Source organism: Alternaria postmessia, assembly GCF_024291825.1.
Source record: "Alternaria postmessia strain BMP 2775 chromosome Unknown scaffold_8, whole genome shotgun sequence".
NCBI lineage: Eukaryota > Fungi > Ascomycota > Dothideomycetes > Pleosporales > Pleosporaceae > Alternaria > Alternaria postmessia.
This window is the reverse complement of record NW_026260081.1, coordinates 332083-353385: the sequence shown is the minus strand read 5'-3', so window position 1 is coordinate 353385 and position 21303 is coordinate 332083. Positions and strand designations below refer to the sequence as shown.

The following is a 21303-nucleotide window of genomic DNA, read 5'->3' as shown; positions in this document are numbered from 1 at the left end:
GTTCGGGGATCGGTTGCTGCGCGGGTTGGCATGAAATTGGTACGGATCGAGCTCGGGTATGGTCTTTCGTTCCGTACTGATCCTCTTGGGCCCGTTCTCGATCGCAGTATATCAAACGAGTGCGAATCCTTGGTTTTGCAGGATCATGGGCCTTGGTCTTCTCTTGGTGTGCAATTGCAAGATCCGTCAAGGCATCGAGAGCTGAATAGCGCGGAGTACTAGTCGCAAAGGTTCGGAAGAGAAGGCAGGATCGATTCGGTACAGGGGCACGTCTTGAGTGGAGCGTAAAAGCAGCGTAGTTCGTATGCGCTACAAGCCGAACGCAACGTGGGCGCGATGCAAAGAACCGGACATTAGTCGTAATGGTCGTAGCACGCTTCGTGGCGCTCAGTTTGGAAGCCAACTTGACGAATAGAACAACAGACACGAGAAGTAACTATGTACAGCTTGTCGAAACAAAGAGCGGACGCAATGAGTCGTAGCGATGCGCGTCACTCTATTGCGATGCGTCAATGATTTTTAGGCGAACAGAGGCCCGTGCGAGCTAGATCGAGCGGACCGGTTCCGCGTCACTTTTGTTCTTGTCATTCATCACTCCATCTCGAAAAAGTCATTACTCTCGTTGGGTATTTCGTATCAATTATGCAACTGCGTATCATCCCTTGGTTTTCATGTTGGATCTATACATTCCTTCGAATACTGACTTTGTCACACACTTAGGCATTCTTCTTCCGTAGTGCTCCTCCGTCGACAGTGATATCCTGTCCTGTAACGAAGCCTGCCTCGATGAGATACAGTGCAGCGTCGGCAATGTCCTTCGGTCTTCCAGCTCTGTTTGTCGGGTGATCAGACACGTCCTTCTCACTGATCTGACCTGCCCAGTCCGCACCGTTCTCGTCACCTTCTTTGCTCTCATGTGCAACCTTGATGCGTCCAGGTGCGATGAGATTGACTCGAATACCGAGGCTACCTAGGCTGATTGCCATTGAGTGCATCAACCCAAGTTGACCCGCCTTGCTTGAAGCATACCCCTCCTGGTTTGGATCCGACTGGTGTGCACGGAAGGAGCCAATGTGAATGATGCATGGACCTGCAGGACTGGAATTGTTCGCGTTCTGGATATGCGCACCATGCTCGAAATCAGATGCTCGTGCCTTCATGTACGGAATGCAAGCTTGAGACATGGCGAAAGGGCCAGTAAGATTGGTGTCGATGTACGCTTTCCACTCATCGATGGTCGAGAGGTCCTCCATAGTCTTGCCATCCCTCCACTGTGGACTTGCGATACCGCCGTTGTTGATCAGGACATCAATACGATCATTAAAGAACTTGGCCGCCTCTTTGACTTTGGCACGAATGTCGTCGACATTGCGAAGGTCGCAGATCGCCGAACCAAGCCTGCCGTCGGCGTAGTACTGTTTGAGATGAACCTTGGTAGTATGCTCGAGCTCGTCTTCATCGATGTCGAAGATGTAGGCGTGGTGGCCAGCTTCGAGCATCATCCGAGTCAATGCTCGACCAATCCCTCGGGCCCCGCCAGAGATTATGATGTTTTTGTATATCGCTGGTGCTTGGGCTGCCATTCTGAGAATCTGAAAGTGTGGGGTTGGTGTGATATGGTTTGGAGACGTGTTCGCGGGGTGAACTTTGCGTAGGTGTTGTTTGTTTAAGTACGTTGGTCTGACGTCACGCCTCAACATATCGCTTGTCGCCACGGTGGGCGCTGCAAGAGATCGTAAAGTTCAAAACCATTATTCTGAAAGGCTGACCTAGGATACAATACCTTGTATTATATACGTGGCAATAAAACCATAGACCGTAGCTTCGAAACCCTAAAGAGGAAACAGACGATATTGGAGGAGGGGACATGGCATGAAAAAGAGCGACGATTAGCCATGGGAATGAAGAACACATCACCATGTTGGTGCACTCGGCACTTTGAGTGAACGTTCAAATCGCATCCATAAATCTTTTATCAAAACATGACAACCAAGTCCCTCCTGACGCCTGAGAACACCAAGTTCCGTCAAAGTACAGGTATATGACCACATGCATGCATCGTTGAAATCAGAAAAGCGCCGTCAGCCTATTACGGCTCACATTCCGTCTATTGCGAACGCTGGTAAACACCAACAACCATGGCGTGGTCACGCTCGAAGGGCTCAAGAGTAAGCTGCTCCTTGGGCTTGATGCCCATCTCTCGCAGCTTGGTGACTTCCTGTGCGAAGACGGCCTCGGGGGCAGCAGTAGAGTCGATACAGTTGGCCTTGATGGAGATGACGATACCACCTCCAACCTTGAGGAAGAGTCCGGCGTTGAGACCAACGATACGGGCTTGATCGGGCTGGGCAACGTCGGCGAAAATGCAGTCGACCATGCCGACGAGCATGCGGTACTTCAGAGGGTGACGAGCTGTGGATCATATTAGCGACTATCGAGAAGAGAAGAGTGGGAAGTGACATACCATCCTCAACAATGGGGATGACGTTGGTGCGGTGAGTGGCCATGTTGATGAGATCACGACCGGAGCGGTGGGAGAACTCAACAGCGAAAACGGTTCCCTCAGGTCCGACGATATCGGCAACGTGAGAGACTGATGTTCCTGAGGCGGCACCGAGGTACAGGACCTTGGAGCCAGGGCCCATGTAGATGTTGTCGACACCACCCAAGATGCCAGCGGCCAACTTGGAGCGGAAGGGGTTCCAGACACGGTACTCTGTGCTGGATGGGGCTTCGGTCTCGCCGTCCTTGGGCGCGGTGCTAGCACCAACGCTGATGCGCTTCTCGCCGTAAACGGACTCTCCGGGGGTCAAGTTCTTGGTGACAAGGAGATCCTCCTTTCCGCGAGCGACGAAAACACCTGCGTGGCGATGGCTGGAGAAGTGGTCAGTAGGTGCACTACGCAATTTGGGCAGGTTGTACTCACGGCTCAACAATGACCTTGGCTCCTCCACGAGCTCCGGCTCCGCCACGGCCTCCTCCACGGGGAGCGCCACGGCCTCTGGGGGCACCACGACCACCACCTCCACGGCCACCTCCACGGCCGCCACGGTCACCACCGCCGCGACCTCCGCCGAATCCGCCGCGACCACCTCGGGGGGTGAAGCCACCGCGACCTCCACGGTCACCACCTCCACCACGTCCGCCGCCGCCACGACCGCCTCTGTTCAAAGTTAGAGCTGCGCTACAAATGGATGATCGGGGAAAAGTCCGGAGAAGCTGATATCGTCAAGGTTGCACCCTAGCTGGAAAGCAATCCAGAGGCATTCGCTATATGTTATGTCAAGCTTGCGCTGTATTGTAACATAGCGAACACACTCAGAATGCAATCTGCATGGGTGCGACTCAAGGAAAAAAGAGCTTCTCCGTAGGGCAAAACGCGCATGTTGAGCAGGCAAACGTCAAGATATACAGTATCTATCCGATAGCATGTCGCTCAATATGGCGTGATTCGCGCAAGATGTATTCCGCGATAAAGATTCGAGGCGTGCGCAAATCGTACCTAGGTGTGAAAGCCATTGCTTATAACTGTCGGGATAGTTCGAGTAGGTTATGGGATGCGAAAGCTATTGCGCAGAGTTAGCTTTGATGTAATAGGTCATGAATACTGGCAAACGTACCTCTGCGTGATCTGTTCCACTAGATGCGCGTTGACTGTGCGCGTTGAAGTGGCTGTGGATACGGTATGTCGCGGTATGGGTGCTGAAGAGCTTCGAGGTGAAGTTCGAGCTCACCATTGAAACTTTTCTAATTAGCGCCATATTCTGCGCGGCCAATCACGTGTCGCAGCCACAAGCGGCCCACTATTCCTTAGCGAATGCACCCGGAAACCACAATGGATTTTCGATTTCCCTTCACGTCGCCAGTCTACTAACAACAACAGCACATCTCGACAAAATGGTACGTCTGCCGTCGCGATACTCAGTGCCAACGCTGCACGCACCGAACATGGGATTAATTGTTGCAGGTTCGCTACGGTGCCTCCTCCATTGACGGCGCAAAGTCTGCTCGCGCCCGCGGCAGCTACCTCCGCGTATCCTTCAAGAACACCCGCGAGACTGCCCAGGCTGTCAACGGCTGGAAGCTCGACCGCGCCCTCACCTACCTCGGAAATGTCTTGGAGCACAAGGAGGCTATCCCCATGAGGCGGTACGCCGGCAGCACTGGACGCACTGCTCAGGGTGAGTAGCCCTGCACCCGATTCGCACTGTGGACAGATGGAAAATTGCACTGGGGGAGGAGCTTTGGGCATGGAAACAGAGCCGATGTTGGCGATTGCAGGAACATGGGCTGACTTGAGCAGGCAAGGCTTTCGGTGTCTCCAAGGCCCGCTGGCCCGTCAAGTCCGCTGAGATCCTCATCGGTCTCCTCAAGAACGCCGAGGCCAACGCCGACACCAAGGGTCTTGACACCTCCAACCTGATCATCAAGCACATCCAGGTCAACCAGGCCCCCAAGCAGCGAAGGCGCACTTACCGTGCTCACGGTCGTGTACGTACACTAGCGTCTACAGTCGCGGTCTCCTCTAACATGTCTAGATCAACCCGTACATGAGCAACCCCTCCCACATTGAGCTCATCCTCACCGAGGCCGCCGAAGTTGTCCAGAAGTCCCCCCAGACCCTCGAGCGCCGATTGAACTCCAGGCAGCGTGGCCGCGCCGTCCGCAAGGCCATCACTGCCTCTGAGGAGTAGAGGATGTACGAGGAGATGATGTTCCGGCGAAGAAAACGGTCAAGGCATGGGCACGGTTTGGGAGTCAATGAGCGATGAATATTCAGGGTCTTTCCACACTCGTCATGTATGCATGATATGGCACTTCGATTTCTGCGGTGTCTGGTCCGTAAAATAAATAGGGCCACGTCCTGGTTCCCAAATGTTCAAAGCCGAGACTTCCAAAACTGTGTTCACGATGCTGATAGCTCGCATGCTTGACTCCATGTAATACCAAGGCACTTGCTGAACGTAATGGTGCTTGTTTCAAGCAGTCTGATTCTGGTCTTTCTCATGCAATTCCTGCTAAAGCAGCTTGATCCTTTTGGAAGCCGTACCCAAAATGCATTTTGAAGGTATTCGTTACAAACTATGTTGTGTTCACAATGATGTAACATGCAGCAATCCCATTATGGTGCCTTTAGGGTACAGCTCCAAAATACGCGAGCCTTTTTCCAAAGCTAAGAATACTTCCAACATTGTCCAAAGCAATCTCCACATGTATCGCAATTCATGGACCCTGATCTCGCAGAATTTCCTTCCACTTGTAGGGCTGACTGGATCAAAGCAGGCTAGCCTCAATCGAACCTAGCGTGCTGGAGGAACTTTGGCATCTCGAGCTTACGATGCTAGCAAAGCATAGGCCCAACGGCCAGCTAATCTTGCATGCCACTAATCCCTGCTATGAAGGTTGTTGCAAATCCTATACTATCTGTTCCGAGTCAGTTGTGTTTTGTTGCCTTGCTTCATTTCCTCTTGCCAACTTTCCCACGATCAATGACGCAAGCCCAGCAAGCCCAGGCATGGTCATGTACCTCGCCACAAAATGTGTCGAAAAGATAAGAAGTCATGTATAGACTAGGATCTACCCGTCATCCAACGTCTTTTTATTATAGATTTGTTTCTTTGACACAAAGAGCGATCTTCTTTTCACGTGTGTAACTGCCTCTTCAGTTTTTACTATACGACCATGGCTCGGCTACACCAATCTACTCGCCACAGGCGGCAAAGGCCATCCTATACCTCTCTCCTCACCATCTTCGTCACTGCGGCATGGGCGCAAGACTCAAAACGCGGTTTTGCATTCATAGGCGACTCGCATGTACCAGACAACCGCTTGCTTACCTCCGACAATTCGCCAATATCATGGTACTACAATTGGTCTCCATACCCAAATAGTGATCTCATTCCGGCGGACAGTCTAGAGTTTGTCCCTATGATTCATGGCATAGACGCCACGGAAGACAGTCAAACCGAACGCGTCATAGGAGGCTTGCCACAAAGTAGCAAGCACCTTTTGTCCTTTAACGAGCCGGATGGCACCGAAGGAAGTGGTGGTAGCAGCATTAGTCCTGAAGACGCCGCGAAAGCATACATCGATTTCGTCGTGCCTTTCCGGAATGGTGATAGCGGCGGCAGGAATTGGTTGATCAGCCATCCGAGTACTACGGGTAGTCCAAACGGTCTTGACTGGTTGCGACGCTTCAACGAGTCTTGTTATGAGATCGATTCTGAAAACGGATGCCCAACGGACTTTGTTGCCGTACATTGGTACGGTGCTTTTGATGGTTTGGCAGGCTGGTTAGGCACCCTGGATGAATTCTACAACACGAATTCGACAAGAGACCAGCCGCTGAAACTTTGGATTACCGAGATGGCACTTCCGCAACAAGACGAAGAGAACACTGTAAGTATGATGAATCAGACACTACCATATCTCGACCAACTGGATTACGTTGAACGATACTCGTGGTTCGGTGCTTTCAGAACAGATGATGCGAACGAATGGACCGGCGATGGGGTGGCACTGTTCGACGACGATGGTGGCTTGACCGAGCTCGGTGCTCTGTACTTAGGTGATGGATTTGAAGAAGGACAGAAGGGTGAGGGTGCAGAGGATGCGGCAAGTGGGCTAAGGGTCAGCGCAGGACTGATGGCCGCTTTGTCTTTGTGCGCGACAATGTTTGCCATGCTGTAAATGATATCCATGATAGATTTTCCTTTGACTGTAGATACCTTAGCGATTTGTATATATCACCGAGAGTGTATTGTAGTGTTTCTTGACTGAAGGTCATCGCTCCATACGACGCGGTCTAGCTCGGCTAACGAATTTCCGATCAACCGCCTGTACCTAGACAAAGTCAACGAAACCGTCACCTACAACTGTCAAACTACTATAACAACATACAAACCCCTGAGCGCACCAGAGTAACTACAGCTGACAGTCTGAACCTCCTCCTTCCTAAGCTTGGAATATCAACGATGCTGCGATGCTGCAGATAGCGACGACGGGCAAACATTGCGACCCAGTAAAGACAATCGCAGCACCTCTACGGAGCAGAGTTCGGCTTATTGCATGGCTACTCACACAGATCAACAATAATTGCTAGACTCGTGTGTGAACACGAAGCTGCCGCAAAGATGCACCGCGTCGCGAGACGCCTCTTTCCACGTTTCACGCCAAGCCATCTCCAGATCTGTCGAAACATGCCAAACACACCATGTTGGCTACTCAAACATCCTTCGCAATACCTTGGACATTTGATCTCACACTTGTAACGTTTGGTCTGGGAACTGTTGTTCCACTCGTTCCCCCAGATGCCACAACAATCGAGACCCTTGCACGACTCAGAAGGTAATCTGCTAACCGTCTCAAACAAGGTATCAACTAAGCTTTTACCAAACGCAAGACAAGCTTTTCTTCACTAAAGCGCTTGGAAAACAAGCCTTCAAACAGGATATCTCACGATCTATTCCTGTCCCGGCTCAAGTTGTTTCCTTTCTCACATGCACAGCCTCACCCTGTTGGAGCCTTGGCGGCTATGGTACTCAAGTGCTGGTGCGCACGCAGCGTCGGACGCGAGTATTTCCGAACACACATGGCACTTGAGTTGCTTTGGTTGGCCATCTATTTCGATGGAGTTAACAGTGCGGCGCTAACGTGAGATGAAAATAGTAGGTTAGGTTGAGGAAGGCCTGCATCCGTCGACACAAGCACCCGGAAGTCGGAACAAGAGAACGGTTGATACATGATAAGACACGGATGCCTTGGGCCTGAAAGTGTATTCTTCGGTCTCCTGTTGCGTTTCCAATCTTCCATCTAATAAACCTCCTTTCCCCTGCTTCAATCATTCGACTCTCCTCAGTCCTCCAAGAATCACACATCATGCGCTCCTCCATAATATCTTCAGTAATATCAGTCTCCAGTTTACTGGCAAGTATCACGTTTGCAGCACCAGTCAACAAACGCGATTATGCACCTTTCCCCCTCGCCAACGGCTTCCCAAACCCCAACCAAGAAGCCATCCTTCAGATCCAAAAAGACGGTCACGGCACCCTACCCAACGGCCCCCCACCCCCTACAATCAGCCCGGATGGCGTCATAAATCTCAAGCTCATTGCGCTAAACGAGCTGTTTGAAGTGGCCTTCTTTACCGAACTTATGGCCAACGTAACCGACAAAGCCCCAGGCTACGATCTCGGAGACAGACAGGGCTACATCATTGAATCCTTAAAAGCCATTGTCGCACAAGAAGAGATGCACGTCCTGAACGCAAACGAAGCATTGAAGCACTTCAATCAAGTTCCCATCGAACCCTGCAAATACAACTTTCCCGTTACCGACTACGCAAGCGCCATTGCTCTAGCAGGAACGTTCACAGATCTCGTTCTTGGTACTTTGCAAGACGTCAACGAACTTTTTGCTCGCTCGCAGGACTTTGGTCTTGTACGTGCTGTATCGTCCGTGATAGGAAATGAGGGCTCTCAAGAAGGTTTCTTCCGGGTTGAGCAAAAGAAGCGACCAAGCGCACAGCCCTTTATGACGACCGCAGCGCGCGACTTTGCTTTTACAGCGATACAAGACTTTGTTGTAAAGGGCAGTTGCCCAAATATCGACACTATCCCGCTCAAGACATTCAAGCCTTTGACGGTCGAAACCAAGGATATAAAGGCTGAGACGCAGAGTATTAAGTTTTCGTTTTCGATGCAGGATGCGGGAATGTTCGAGATTGATCACCTCAAGCTTGTTTGGATCAATGGGCAGAATGTGCCAGTTGCCAAAGGATTTGAAAATGTGCAGATGATGGACGACAGAGTCATGTTTGAGGCTGCGTTTCCGTTTGATGAGTTTGACATGGAAGGGTTGACTATCGCGGCTGTGACGATGGGTGCGGATACGTTCGATGGTGCCGGCGAGGTTGCAGAAAGAACGGTGTTTGGGCCTGGACTAATTGAGCTTGATTGAGTAGCGGGCCGATGAGACGTCGAGAAGTCGGTATTGCATAGCGATGGCGTTAGTGCGTTGTTCTTTCGGATAAGAAACGCATTCCTGGTGTGTAGTTAATGTAATGTCTTTTGATGCCCATGCTAGGGTTCCTCATAATCCTCGTGACTCCCCAGTATGCTGTGGCTTGCACGCGCGTATCTCATCCGAGCTCGAAGCAGACAATCTGAAAGCTAAAGCTCGCTCACAGGCCTCGCTAGCAGAGTATTCATATCGACCGTCTCCCTGAAACTCTTCAAAAACACCCTCATTGTGCTCGGCAGCTTTGGTTGATGCCAAATGCGCATTATGCTCATAATGTATTCCTCGTCAGGTTTCCTGTTCCTGTTCAGGTAGAACAGTGCATGGCCAAGAGGCGGCCATATAGCCATGACACCTGTTATGCCGAATTGCTCTTGAAGAAAGTAGCCGACTGACTTCATAATCATTCTTGCAAAAGGCCGGGGGTGCGGGCGATCGGGATGCGAAAGTAGGTTGTCGGTCGAAGGATCGATACCGCTTGCGATGTCGAGGCAAGAGTAGAGGAAAAGAGCCGTCAACCAATATCGGACTGTGACGCTGGCAACATCAATGTTGGGGAAGGTAATAGAGGTTGAGTTGTTGACAATCTTAGGTGTGTATATGGCGTTCGCTTTGTCGTTGACCCAAGCTTCCAGCTCGAAGTGCAGTGTCCAGCATCTTGCTAACGTATACACTTGTAGCCCTTCTCTCTCTTGTTCACTCATGCATTGGAACTGCAACTTGTCCACAGCTTCCAAGAGCTCGGGTATGCCGCAGAGGATGTCGATGAGAACATCGTCGGATGACTTGATTCGTCCCTTCCAGGGTATTGTCTTCCATCTTTCCTCATTCAGTATCGTTGGTTTTCTGGCGCGGGTAGCAGGCCCCAATAGTCGATACCTTGCATTAGTGAACAACATATGTGCTTCGTCGTTCTCCGCGAATAGTTCTGGCCCACGACTAACTATCATAGCTAGCTCGCCCTCACAATGGTTGAGCCAGCTCTTCGCCTGGCTGGTCGTGTTTGGTTCCGCGCCAAACAACATGTCGAATAGGGCCATGACTCGCGGTACAACAAGGAGTGACTCGCTATTCGCTCGGAAAGGGTTCTGTAGAGCTACAGCCGTTTCCTTCAGTGCTTTACCGTACAATGTTCTTCCCTGTCGTGTAAGACTTTCGTTGTTCGAAATTATCCCAAGCTGTGTTATACCGACTGCCAAAGCGGCCATCTGTAGTGCTTCATCGCGCGTACTGAGCATGGGCAACAAGCTCACAAACTCTTTTGCGTCCGTGTTGGTGGTGCGAATTATTCCCTCTGGATTGTACATACTTAGGAAAGTCGCAATCGTCTTTTCACTGTAAGCAGATCTGGCAAGCCCATCTGGCAACATGATTGGTACTGAAACAGGACGGAATTTCTGTGTCCCTGGATCAGACGCAGGCTTTACATGCACAATCTGCATGGTGTGCCGATGTGGCTGCTCGGGAGATTTTGAGGCGGTCGCATGCCGTCCTACTTTTGGTATAGAACGGGGAGACCCGCCTCCAGTTTGGTAGATGAATATGCGATCCGAATCGTAGCCTCCGCATGTGATGCCGCGTTCCTTGCATTGACCACACTCGGGCTGGGCCAAATCGCACTACATCCATCAGCCTCTCATCCTCAGGTACTCTCCAAAGACGCTCCCACTTACACCCTTCTTTCTCTTCCGGCATGTCACACAGCCTTTCGAACGTCCTGGAACGCCCACCATCTCGGGAGTTTAGAACAAGCGCATCCACGAAGGATCTCGTACGCTAGCTGTCGTTCAGCGCAGAATAGTCCCTTTATGGACACACGTTGTCTGCCTGCTAGCGTAACGGTGAAGCACGAAGCGTAGTGTAGTAGGGTTAGGAATCGGGCGAAGTACAGGGATAATGATTGGCGCGCATCTATCTATGACGATGCCGTGAATCTTTGGAAAGCTTGGAAAGTGGCTTCAATAAGGCGTCCTGTGTTGTCAGCTCATTGAGCCAATGGATCCTATCCGCGCCTTGCCCCTTTCGGCTGATTCTGCGACAGCTTTCGCTACCAGATTTAGGATAGCTTGCAACGCCGAACAATCGAGGCGAAGCTTTGAAGTGCAGCTGCATGCTGCCCACATTCTGTGGACCAGATCTAGCTAACCTTGCGCTGATTTGACCATGACTATCATCGATTCACAGCCTCGTTGATCGGCCAAGGTGGCGCTTCTGTCGCATAGACAACTCTTTGCGGGTTCATTGCGCGCACTAGGTACATACTACTGACATACTGCCTGATCGTGAAATCTTGTGCGTACTGGCGCAGAATCACCTCGATGCGGTATGAGGATGTGTTCCAGCATTGAAGTTATAACATGCGACCATCTCTCTCGAAGATGGCTCATACTTCAGCAAACATCATCATCTACACAATAACAGACCAGTCTCTCAAACTCAAACCAAGAAACAGTCACCCTTGAATCTCACGCATCTCATACCACCATGGTCGCATCACCACCATCAACCAGCGCTTTTGCCAGACACGTTATGAACCCACTTGGTTTCACAAAAGCCTACAATTTCTGGCTGTATATCATCTTTGGCGGCGCATTCGTAGGCTGTATGTTCCCTGTCATTTAAGACTCTTCACATGTCTCTAATACAATCTATAGTCGCCCTGGCTCGTATGTCCTATCTCGATTTCTCGAAAAACTTCTGTCCCGCAGATGGTGCCAGCCCAGGCGGCAACGGCGCAGCACCAGGAGAATGCTACTACTATCTCAACTTTAACCGTTACAAGATTGGTATCCTACTGCATCTCGCTGGTGTACTGCCCGCTAGTCTGCTGGCAGTGGTGCAATTCACTCCTTTCATTCGCCGGCGCTGGATTATCGTACACCGCATTGGTGGTTATGCGGCGCTCCTCCTATACCTCGTGGGCCTCGCTGGCGCGCTGATGATTGCACGACATGCATTCGGTGGTGGTCTGGATGTACAGAGCTTTGTCGGCGTTCTGGGTTTCGGTTCGCTAGGCTGCTTCATCATCAGTTATATCAACGTCAAGCGACTCCAGATCGAGCAACATCGTGCGTGGATGTTGAGAGGCTGGTTTTACGCTGGCACGATCATCACAAGTCGATTTATTGTGATCATCGCTGCCAAAATCATCGCATCGCAAGACTACTATATCGTTTGGAGCTGCGCGAAGATTGCAGCAACCATTTCCGGTGACGTGGACCTCGCAACTTCGTACCCTACCTGCGCATCCTTCGTCAACGGCACAGACCCCGAGGCAGTGTCAAGCGTGGCAGCAACTTTTGCGGTCGGGGATGCAGCAAACACTGGTGCGGCCCTGAATGTCGTCTTCGGTATGGCGTTGTGGGTGTCGCTTGCGCTACATGCCTTTGGTGTAGAGCTTTACTTGCACCTTACGCCGAAAGAAGCGCAAAGGTTACGACAGATTAGCTACCAAAGACAATTGGAGGCAGGCCTACGCAACCCTGGCTCTGCAGGGCTTACTACGGACCGTCTGGGAGATGCGGAAAAATGGGTACCAGAAACATCCAGTAAAGATAGTACGAGCATGCAAGCGACCGAGCCGACCGAGCCTAATATGGTAGCAGAGACGAAGTAAGATTGGGTTATATGATTTGGTTCTTTTCGCACAGCATACCGCGTTTTGATTTCCAAGGAAGATTGAGCATTTATTGCGAGGCATTAGACTAGTCCTTGAGATTACTATTAGGTTGTAATCTAGGCATTGCGCTTCGATACCCTACCAAAAACTTCACTTACATTACCATGAGTTCTTTAATCGTCAACTCTAGCGGTGAAGTATCACACCTCGCCCAGATTGCTCACCATGGCAGCTGAAGAGGAGTCGACAGCTTGTCCTTAGGTCCCAACACGGGCTCGGCAGTGCCAATGTCCCTGGAATCATGATTAGCACAGTGTTCAATCTGAGCTAACCTAAACCTACGCAGGTCCTCTTGGAGCCCAGTACTGTCCGGTATGACTAATATCGAACTGTTCAATCCATCCCACAAGCGACTGCGCAGCGACATCTGGTGTGACTGCGCCTCCTTCATCCCAGAACTTATCAAAGCCCACGTTACGAGTCATGTCCGTCCTCATGAAGCCTGGATGTACGGTGACTATCGCAATGCCACGGTCTTTCAGATCCAGGCTTAATAGTTTCGCACACATGTTGAGCGCTGCTTTGCTGGCATGGTGGCCATAGTTGCCGCCACCCTCCGACTCATGTCTGAGTGTAATACTGCCGCTCTCGGAAGATACAAAGACTATCTTGGACCGGTCATCGAGAAGTGTGCTGTTGTAGTTGGCAAGTGCGGTTACGAGTGTGGTAGGACCGATGGCGCATATTGTATACATGCGCTGTTGAGCAGAAAAGGAGGGCTCCTTAAGCGACTCAGTTGCAAAATAGCCTGCTGTTATTATGATGATATCCAGGTGGGGTATCTTGTGTGATTCAAGAGAGTGGACGAGGTCGCTGCCAGCATGTGGGGATTCGAGGTCGATGTTTGGAATGTAAGTGATATTGCTTGCTTTGGAAAGTCAGTTGATTTGTCACAACATTGTAACAGAACAAGGAGTCACTCACTATTCTCTGGGGGTTCTGACGTCCTCGCTGTAGCCAGAACGTGGTTGTTTGCGTCTGCTGCATATGTTTCTACGATGCTCGCACCCAGGCCGCGAGTAGCTCCTACAACGCTAATCTCGGGTGTACAACCTCAGTATGCGTCTCACATGCAGCTCATAGAGGAACACTTACAGTATGGTAGGCATGTCAGCAGTAAAAATGATATAGTGATTGTTCGAGGAGTGTCAATCATAATCGAAAGGAAACAAGACGTGACGCTCAAGGTGAAGCATCCTGATGACGTCGCACGCGGGTCGGATTGCGAGATGGCGCTAAGATAAGAACGCGTCGCGTCTGGAGAGCGCTCTTACCGCCTCCCTGGCCTTAGACTACCGTGTATGGCTCGCTTGGCACGGATGTCTTCTCGTGATTCTGACAGCCCTGATCGTGTTAGCTGGAATAAGTTGTTTAGTCATTCGATATTGCGTTCATCTGCGTCTTGGGAATGAACCTCTACATGTACAATAGCGGAGACGAATTTACAAGAGAGAACCATGCAAGTGTTAGTCAGAGTATATTGTATCTGTGAGACACGGCAAATAAGACCATGGTGTAAACACGAATGACCGATGTTCGGATTGAATTTAGAAGAAGCTTTCTCCGACCCTAAAACTCCAACTACCAAAGCGACCGAGGTCCAAAGGCCTGCCAACATGAGGAAGTATCAACGTTCATGACCTAGCATCCAATATCAACGAGTGATGGTCAAAGTCATTACCTCCCAATGCGTATACATGCCCTTATGCAGTGGCTTTTCTTCGATATGAATTAAAGATTGAATAGGAAAGTGGATATTTGTAGGCTTGCAGGATGCAATAATAGAGAGAAAAATCAAGCTGAATACCAGGGACATGTCCAGAGAAAAACTCAGCGAACGCCGGATCAAGGGTAAAACTACAACAGAGGGCAATGTCGATATAGCTGCAGGAGAATGTCATTTGGCAGGGGTATGTGATCATCACTGCATGCGTTTCCGCTTGCGCGCGTCGTCCGGTTCATCTTCATCCGTGCGCTCCGCAGTTTCGGCAGGATTAAGTAGCGAGTGCACGTTGGATGCCATGCTGGATCGTCGAGTAGGTGGTCCAGGCGTGTCGATACCTTTAAAAGGGTACCTAGCTCCTGGTAACGTCCACCCACTGTCTGCGCTTAATGTCGATGGCATATTGTCACTTGACAATGGAGGGGTACCATGTCTTGACGACGCTTGCCGTGGACCGCGGGGTAGTTGGTATGATTCTAATGCATCACGGAGCTGCTGGTCACCTCCTCCGATAGGTGGGCGGTGAGGTGAGGAGGGCCACTGTGTCGAGTTGTGACCAGAAGCATAGGGCGAGTGAACTGGCCCACTAGGTGGTTGCGGTTGCCAGCCATGGGTGCGGATATCTGCCGAGGTGTGCCGCCTGTATAGATTATATGGTGGGGATGAGCTGCTTGGCAAGTTGCTTCCAAGGGTTGCAGCTCCTGGTTGCTGGACTGGTGGAGGAGGAGGTGGAGGTGGGGGTGGCTGATGTGAAACTGGGGTTCTGGCTGAAGATGGAGAGTAATTACCCGTGCCTATTGATCCGTACCGTCGGGGAGAGATTGCAAGATGCGCCGGGACCGGAGCCTTGTATGGAGCTTGCCGTGAGATACTCGCCAAGGATCCTCTTCGTGAGTCTATTAGATTGTCTTGTGGCATTTGCCGAGGTGAAAGAGGTGGGCCGTTGCTGGAGTCTACTTGCATAAAGTAAGGTTGGCGTGCCGATAGGGGTGGCTCTTCTGGTGGCTCTAGTGCTCGGAGCATGTCTGTTTGTCGAGCAATTTCACGTTGCATCATAGCCACTAGCCGGGTCAGTAGGTGTGTCGCGCAGATAGGGTTCAGGGATAGACACGTACCATCCCTGTGAATTGGATTTTCCGGGTCCGGCACCATCTGCATGATCAGAGTTGCGAGGTCTTGGTTCCACTGAGTTGTATATTAGCTGCTGTAGATCAGGTCGAGACAATCGACTTACCTGGTGACACTTCATCATGCCCTCGGCTAGGACCGAGCTCCGTTGATTGAGGTAGGCACATGTGTCTTCTGACCGCTGCATGCGCGCGTGCATGTCATAGAGGCTATGCTCAAGATTCTGGAGGCGTGACTCTGTAGGGTCCGGCATCGGCTCGACTGGCTGAGCAGCTGGTGGTCCAGTAGGCAGTTTGGGTGCGGAGAAGGAGTCGCGATGGATGAGGGCGTGTCTCGAAGCACGTCGCTTAATCTCTCGTAGACCGACTAGATCTCCGCGTTTGAAGTTTCCATTGCCATGCTTGAACTCCCATAGTGGTGTGTCTGGAGATCCCGTGTGAAATACGTCGCTCACTGCAGTAAGCTGTCAGCATGTAATAGACAGGACAGCACAGAATACCTGGACACGCACCTTTGTGAAAGCCATACATGTTTAATTGGCGGACAAAAGAGGAGATGTTGGTGTGTTTAAAGTACGACCTGGGATGGGTTAGCTGGGGAGGTTGAGACGGCTGGACTCTAGATGCACGTACGACAGCACTTTCGAGAACTCGCTCGAGGGTGACATGACGAAGCTCTCGTTGGTGCTCGCCCAAGAGATGAGGTGCTGGATGCTCTGGTCCTCGAGCATGCTGTGTCGCGTTAGTGTCGCATCGCTTGTGTACTGTTGCGGCACACCCACTTGTATAGCTTGTGTATAAAGGCCGTCTGGACGACCTTGGGCTGCTGTGCGGCAGCGGCAGCGCCCACGGCAGGCGCCTGGTTGCCGTTGGGCGATGTGTTGCCCGAGTCTCCATTTCCTTCTCTTTGCGACTGGGATTGGAAGGAGCTTGTGCCGTTGCGGTCAGAGGGTGGGCCCATGGTGGACGAGGTGGGCGTGATGTCCATGGGGTCTCTAGGCGGCGCAAGCGTCGAGCCAGACGAGGGCAGGATGGGTATCGACTTGTGGAGGTTGGGATTGTGTGGATCGGCGGAGAAGGGACTCCGGCGGGCCTCTGCGACAGAAGCCATGGCGTTGGGGTCAAGTGTGGAGAGCAGGCGCCGTGGTGAGATGGCCCGCGGACGCTGGATGCAGAGGTTCTCCTGAGGAGCGTGTCGAAAAATGTGAAAGCTCTATGGATGCAGGGTCCCGATTTGCGGTGGGCAGCGAACGTGGTAGGGCGGAGAAGGTGCGGAGGAGCATGCGATATGTGTGGCCGACGTCGCCGCAGGAGCTTTGAATCGGCGGGCGCGCGCTTCTTGGAAGGTTCCTAGTCTTTGGGATTTCTTCTAGCGCCTGCGCGAACCGTACAAATTTGGTTCCAGAAAGGTCGGGATGGCAGACGGTGCGAGTGGTCCTTTGTCGGATCGGGAGCGGCCGTAGCTGTGGAATAGGAGCTCGCACAGGGGGTCCAAGCGTTCTTCTACGCCGTTTGACACGCTTCTCCAGGGCACAATTCCATATGCTGTGTTTGAGCGCAGCGCCGTCGAGGGCGATGGAGGGCTTGGCGGGGACGAGGAGACGACAGCGATGTGCGAAGGGCTGTGTCGCAAAACTGGCACGGCAGCAGTCGAGGGCGGAACGGTAGCGCTGCCGAAGGGGAATTACGGGGGATCGATGAGGTTGGAGCGTGCTGCGGGAGCCAAGTGTCATCCATCTATCTATATCTATCTATGCTACTCGTGCCCGACCGACACGCCAGCGCCGGGTGACTGTCTGTCCGCAGTCGGATTTGCTACTGCTGTAGGGCAGTTGGCATGCACCTCACCCTCACGGCAAACACTGGCGGCCATGGCGACGCTTGCATGCGTCCACCACCCCTGTCGTCGGCCAGCTGCAGGTCGAGACACTGAAACATCGCTCGACCATAATAACCCACCGCTAATATCACTATAACGCGAACTGTTTCTGCTGCGGGGGTCAGCGTATAATGCGGCTGATATGACTATCCTTACACCGCGTTCCCGTGATGCGGATGCGGTCAAGTCGCACAGATTGGCATACGGCACCATCGCCAGACTTGCCTCTCTGGCAAACTCCCATGCCCACTGTCAAACTCCCTCGGCTTTGCTTTTGCTATCGGGCCCAGGGTCCAGGGTCCGCAGGATTGGCTAGCCGGCCTACCCGCACAGACGTTCACAGAGACGTCAACCACCAAACCCATATCGAGTCAGCACTCGACCGACTTTCCCCAGCCCACTTGGAAAACGTTAGGCGCTACCCCAGAGCTACTGCTCGCCCGTACCACGCAAAGCATATGATTGCACGACTCGGCTCGCGCATCGCTATCGATAGCTCTGCTTGTCCGTCGCTCACTGATCGACAGCAAATCCAACATGGCCACTGACTTCATCAACGCATTTCGACGCCTTCAGACACACGAGAGAGGCCGGGCGCTCCAGGATCTAACAGCAGAACTATCAACCTATGAGTGGAGAGCACTCCATGCCGCGACCAGCAGCCGCACCTTTCAATTCGATGTCATCGGCAGTCTGCCAGTTGAGCTAGTGGCTCAGATATTTTGCCTCTTGGATCCTGCTACTCCATATCGCCTCCAAAGTGTCTCAAAACGATGGCGCGATACCCTCCGGAGTCTACATGTCCTCAAAGCAAGCCTCAACCAGTGGTATCAAGGTACTGTCAATCTTCAAGATGCTGAATACGCCCTGTGTAAAAAGAAAGCTCGCGATATACATGCTTTTCGCACTGGCAAGCCGAGTCGTATCTACAAAATCATTCCCAAATACGATTCCGACGAGTCACTCCTTCCTAGCAACCCGATCTACGATTTCAAGCTGGTAGGCAGTAGTCTCATCTGGCATCACGTATTCCACCGCGATGTGACCCCATCACGCTCCGCTTGCGTGCTGGACCTTGATACATGGCATCTCCGCGTGTTGGGCGGAGAAGCACGTGAGCAAATCATGAATGTCTTCGCATCTAGTGAAATCGTGGTGCTGACCACATATGCAAACGTTTGCTACGTGCATGAATTGCGAGGCAAACAAGGCTGCAAGAAGTTCAGAGTACCAAACAGGAACTACCTCAAGAACGTTAGCTGTCGTGGACGCACTGTCGCATGTGTTGCCTATGTCGACCACCACACATCGGTGTATATCTGGGAGTACGATTCGCAGCGTGGCAGGACGTTTGAGATCAGGCACGAGTCGGGGAACATATTCCTCGACCCGCGGTAGGTGACTTTCTGCATATCCTAAACCTGAACCGTGCCTGTCTTACCAAACGACATCTATGCAATAGTCTCGGCCATTTTGGTTTGTAAATCTAACTCGTGCTCAGGAGACACGATTCATACATTCTAGCTCCTCTTGTACAGCCCAAAACCCAGACGATCGTCATATTTACCGGAGCTTCACGTAGTCCTACACCTTGTCAGGGCCCACGAGATTTCGAATTTCGTCGCTACACGTACCGCGGAGAGTGTATTAGCACCCATCGTGCACGCCTACCTGCTTTTGATGGCGCCCGAGGATTTGAACGTCCAGCCATAAACGGCTTTGTTCCAGTAGACTACAAAGAGTCTATCTTCGCGATATACATGCACCATTATGACATTGCTCAGGGGGAGATGTCGCTCTTGCTACGGTTCAATGAGGAGGAAAATGACCTAAGTGTTTGGCAGGGTCCGAAATACCAGGGTAAGCAAGGCTCATGGTGGGATTCACTGGCATGGTGGAGAGACACCTGCTATGGTGATCGATGGGATCATGAGGCCGAGCAGCGAGACATGATTGCTCAAATGGGTACTAGTGATGCTAAACGCTACGTGCCCGTCGTCTGGGACACGAAGGACTTCAGGAGGACCCTCGTCTGGGAGAAGTTAAATTCGCCTATCGTGATGAACGAAAAGTACATTGTCAGGAATACGGTGTTACATTTCTATATACTCTGTTTCGGCGATGATGATGAAGGCCAATGGCCGAAGAAGAGCGGAACACTCTTTGATATGTGGGAACTTGAGGTGTTAGATACAAATGTATATTGATATATACACTATTTGTAGTCAGTCATGCATGATTGCAGACCTGCTGCTACTAACGGTTTCACAACCCATTGCGTGCATGTGAATCATCGAACCACGCCTCATCTGATTGGCTCACAAGAAGGTTGCGGGGCACAAGACACCCCACCTTGGATTTTCGGCGTACGCCGCTCTAGCCTTGCCTACTCAAGTAGGTAACCATTTCGACTCTGCCGCGGCGTGACAGACTTTTTTTTGCAAAAACAATTCTACTCCGCCATTCAACTCATATACCACTTTTTACGCTTCAAGGCCGTAGTTAAGAACACTGTCGCGAAAATGGTCGAGAAGGTCTACGTCACATACAACCAGGTACGTGCAGGATGAAATGTTACACATGCGATCAGACACCCCGCGCACACACGCGCATGTGGTATGCTTGTGTACCGCAACCAGTCCGCGGGTATACAACACGAGAACTGGTATCGCCTCGACGCGGCTGTTGCAGCAAACACCTCCAGAGACTCTACCTACGTCCCCACGTATGCGACTATGACGAACCTGGAGCCCTTACACAATATCCAGTAAACAAAATACGCAGAATGCAGCTGACATCCTCCCTCCCTCCAGGTCCACAAGCTCTGCCAAGAGGCAGCAGACCAAATCCTCAATGAGTTCCAGCCTAACCTTATGATCGCCATTGGCGGTGGTGGTTACGTCCCTGCGCGTATCCTCCGGTACGTAACCTCCAAGTCCCATTTCAAGGCCTCCGAAACCAAGAACCCCTCAACTAACAACCTCTTCAGTTCTTTCCTCAAGAAGCCCAACAGCCCCAACATCCCCATCCAGGCCATCGGTCTCTCCCTTTACGAACAACTCGGCTCGGGTCCCGACTCTGAGGTCGAAACCCCCGGCACAAAAGTAACACGAACCCAATGGCTGGACCTCTCCTCTCTCGAGATGGCCAACCTGATCGGCAAAAACGTCCTCATCGTTGACGAGGTAGATGACACACGCACCACCCTCGAATACGCCGTCCGCGAGCTGGAGAAGGATGTCGAGACCGCAGTCAAGAAGCTCGGCCGCGAGGGCGAGAAGACAAACTTCTCAATCTTCGTCTTGCACAACAAGGATAAGGCGAAGAAGGGTCAACTGCCTCAGGAGATTCTCAAGGGCAGGTATAGTGCTGCTAGGACAGTTGGAGATGTTTGGATCAACTACCCTTGGGAGGCTACGTATGTTTTGCTCCTTTCCCTCTCTCTTTCTCCTCGGTCTTTTATATTTGGATACTAACAACCGGGTAGCGACATTGACGAGCATGACCGTTTGTCGAGGGAGCAGGAGAGCAAGCAATAAGTGTTGATGTCGAAAGAGGACATTGGATAACGAGGGAAAAGCATGATGACATTTAGGCATTCGATCGAGCATTTACGGATGGGATACACTGGAGTTATCTGGAACAAGGATCGGAACCGGGTTTGGAATAGAACAGCATCAAATCCAACGAGTTACTACATGGTCTTTCCCCAAACACGACAAGTTGACAAACAGCAGATGTGAAGATGAGTAATGGTACAACGAACGAACTGGGTATATTGATTGACTGATGAGGGTCATAACATCGTAATCATTACCCAACAAAACGTCCATCCGATGCCATGCTATGCTACGACAGTAGCCTGTCTCAATCCTTC

At 51.6% G+C, this 21303-nt stretch overlaps 11 protein-coding genes across 11 annotated transcripts; 6 read left to right on the top strand and 5 right to left on the bottom strand.

Annotated features, from left to right (window-relative positions):
- Positions 1-716: 716 nt before the first annotated feature.
- On the bottom strand, positions 717-1502 carry J4E82_002126 (uncharacterized protein; the record flags this gene model as incomplete). The annotated part of the gene is made up of 1 exon (XM_051728429.1): positions 717-1502. One exon carries the CDS (start codon positions 1500-1502, stop codon positions 717-719), a length of 786 nt encoding a protein of 261 aa, XP_051591842.1.
- A 605-nt stretch (positions 1503-2107) lies between these two features.
- NOP1 (Small subunit processome complex component) lies at positions 2108-3519 on the bottom strand (the record flags this gene model as incomplete). Its single annotated transcript, XM_051728428.1, has 4 exons — positions 2108-2412; positions 2465-2874; positions 2927-3163; positions 3503-3519. The coding sequence occupies 4 exons, from the start codon at positions 3517-3519 to the stop codon at positions 2108-2110; spliced, it is 969 nt and encodes a 322-aa protein (XP_051591841.1).
- Positions 3520-3695: 176 nt separating this feature from the next.
- On the top strand, positions 3696-4694 carry RPL17 (60S ribosomal protein L17; the record flags this gene model as incomplete). Its single annotated transcript, XM_051728427.1, has 5 exons — positions 3696-3717; positions 3884-3900; positions 3968-4181; positions 4304-4491; positions 4539-4694. The coding sequence occupies 5 exons, from the start codon at positions 3696-3698 to the stop codon at positions 4692-4694; spliced, it is 597 nt and encodes a 198-aa protein (XP_051591840.1).
- A 988-nt stretch (positions 4695-5682) lies between these two features.
- Positions 5683-6690, top strand: J4E82_002123 (uncharacterized protein; the record flags this gene model as incomplete). Its single annotated transcript, XM_051728426.1, has 1 exon — positions 5683-6690. One exon carries the CDS (start codon positions 5683-5685, stop codon positions 6688-6690), a length of 1008 nt encoding a protein of 335 aa, XP_051591839.1.
- A 1188-nt stretch (positions 6691-7878) lies between these two features.
- Positions 7879-8958, top strand: J4E82_002122 (uncharacterized protein; the record flags this gene model as incomplete). The annotated part of the gene is made up of 1 exon (XM_051728425.1): positions 7879-8958. The coding sequence occupies one exon, from the start codon at positions 7879-7881 to the stop codon at positions 8956-8958; it is 1080 nt and encodes a 359-aa protein (XP_051591838.1).
- Positions 8959-9170: 212 nt separating this feature from the next.
- On the bottom strand, positions 9171-10751 carry J4E82_002121 (uncharacterized protein; the record flags this gene model as incomplete). The annotated part of the gene is made up of 2 exons (XM_051728424.1): positions 9171-10637; positions 10692-10751. The coding sequence occupies 2 exons, from the start codon at positions 10749-10751 to the stop codon at positions 9171-9173; spliced, it is 1527 nt and encodes a 508-aa protein (XP_051591837.1).
- Positions 10752-11502: 751 nt separating this feature from the next.
- J4E82_002120 (uncharacterized protein) lies at positions 11503-12634 on the top strand (the record flags this gene model as incomplete). Its single annotated transcript, XM_051728423.1, has 2 exons — positions 11503-11620; positions 11673-12634. The coding sequence occupies 2 exons, from the start codon at positions 11503-11505 to the stop codon at positions 12632-12634; spliced, it is 1080 nt and encodes a 359-aa protein (XP_051591836.1).
- A 223-nt stretch (positions 12635-12857) lies between these two features.
- J4E82_002119 (uncharacterized protein) lies at positions 12858-13806 on the bottom strand (the record flags this gene model as incomplete). Its single annotated transcript, XM_051728422.1, has 4 exons — positions 12858-12930; positions 12980-13565; positions 13622-13731; positions 13793-13806. 4 exons carry the CDS (start codon positions 13804-13806, stop codon positions 12858-12860), a joined length of 783 nt encoding a protein of 260 aa, XP_051591835.1.
- Positions 13807-14618: 812 nt separating this feature from the next.
- Positions 14619-16658, bottom strand: J4E82_002118 (uncharacterized protein; the record flags this gene model as incomplete). Its single annotated transcript, XM_051728421.1, has 6 exons — positions 14619-15481; positions 15536-15605; positions 15655-16001; positions 16060-16127; positions 16181-16279; positions 16330-16658. The coding sequence occupies 6 exons, from the start codon at positions 16656-16658 to the stop codon at positions 14619-14621; spliced, it is 1776 nt and encodes a 591-aa protein (XP_051591834.1).
- A 1305-nt stretch (positions 16659-17963) lies between these two features.
- On the top strand, positions 17964-19633 carry J4E82_002117 (uncharacterized protein; the record flags this gene model as incomplete). Its single annotated transcript, XM_051728420.1, has 2 exons — positions 17964-18820; positions 18928-19633. The coding sequence occupies 2 exons, from the start codon at positions 17964-17966 to the stop codon at positions 19631-19633; spliced, it is 1563 nt and encodes a 520-aa protein (XP_051591833.1).
- Positions 19634-19948: 315 nt separating this feature from the next.
- On the top strand, positions 19949-20965 carry HPT1 (hypoxanthine-guanine phosphoribosyltransferase; the record flags this gene model as incomplete). Its single annotated transcript, XM_051728419.1, has 4 exons — positions 19949-19981; positions 20240-20346; positions 20416-20844; positions 20914-20965. 4 exons carry the CDS (start codon positions 19949-19951, stop codon positions 20963-20965), a joined length of 621 nt encoding a protein of 206 aa, XP_051591832.1.
- Positions 20966-21303: the final 338 nt, after the last annotated feature.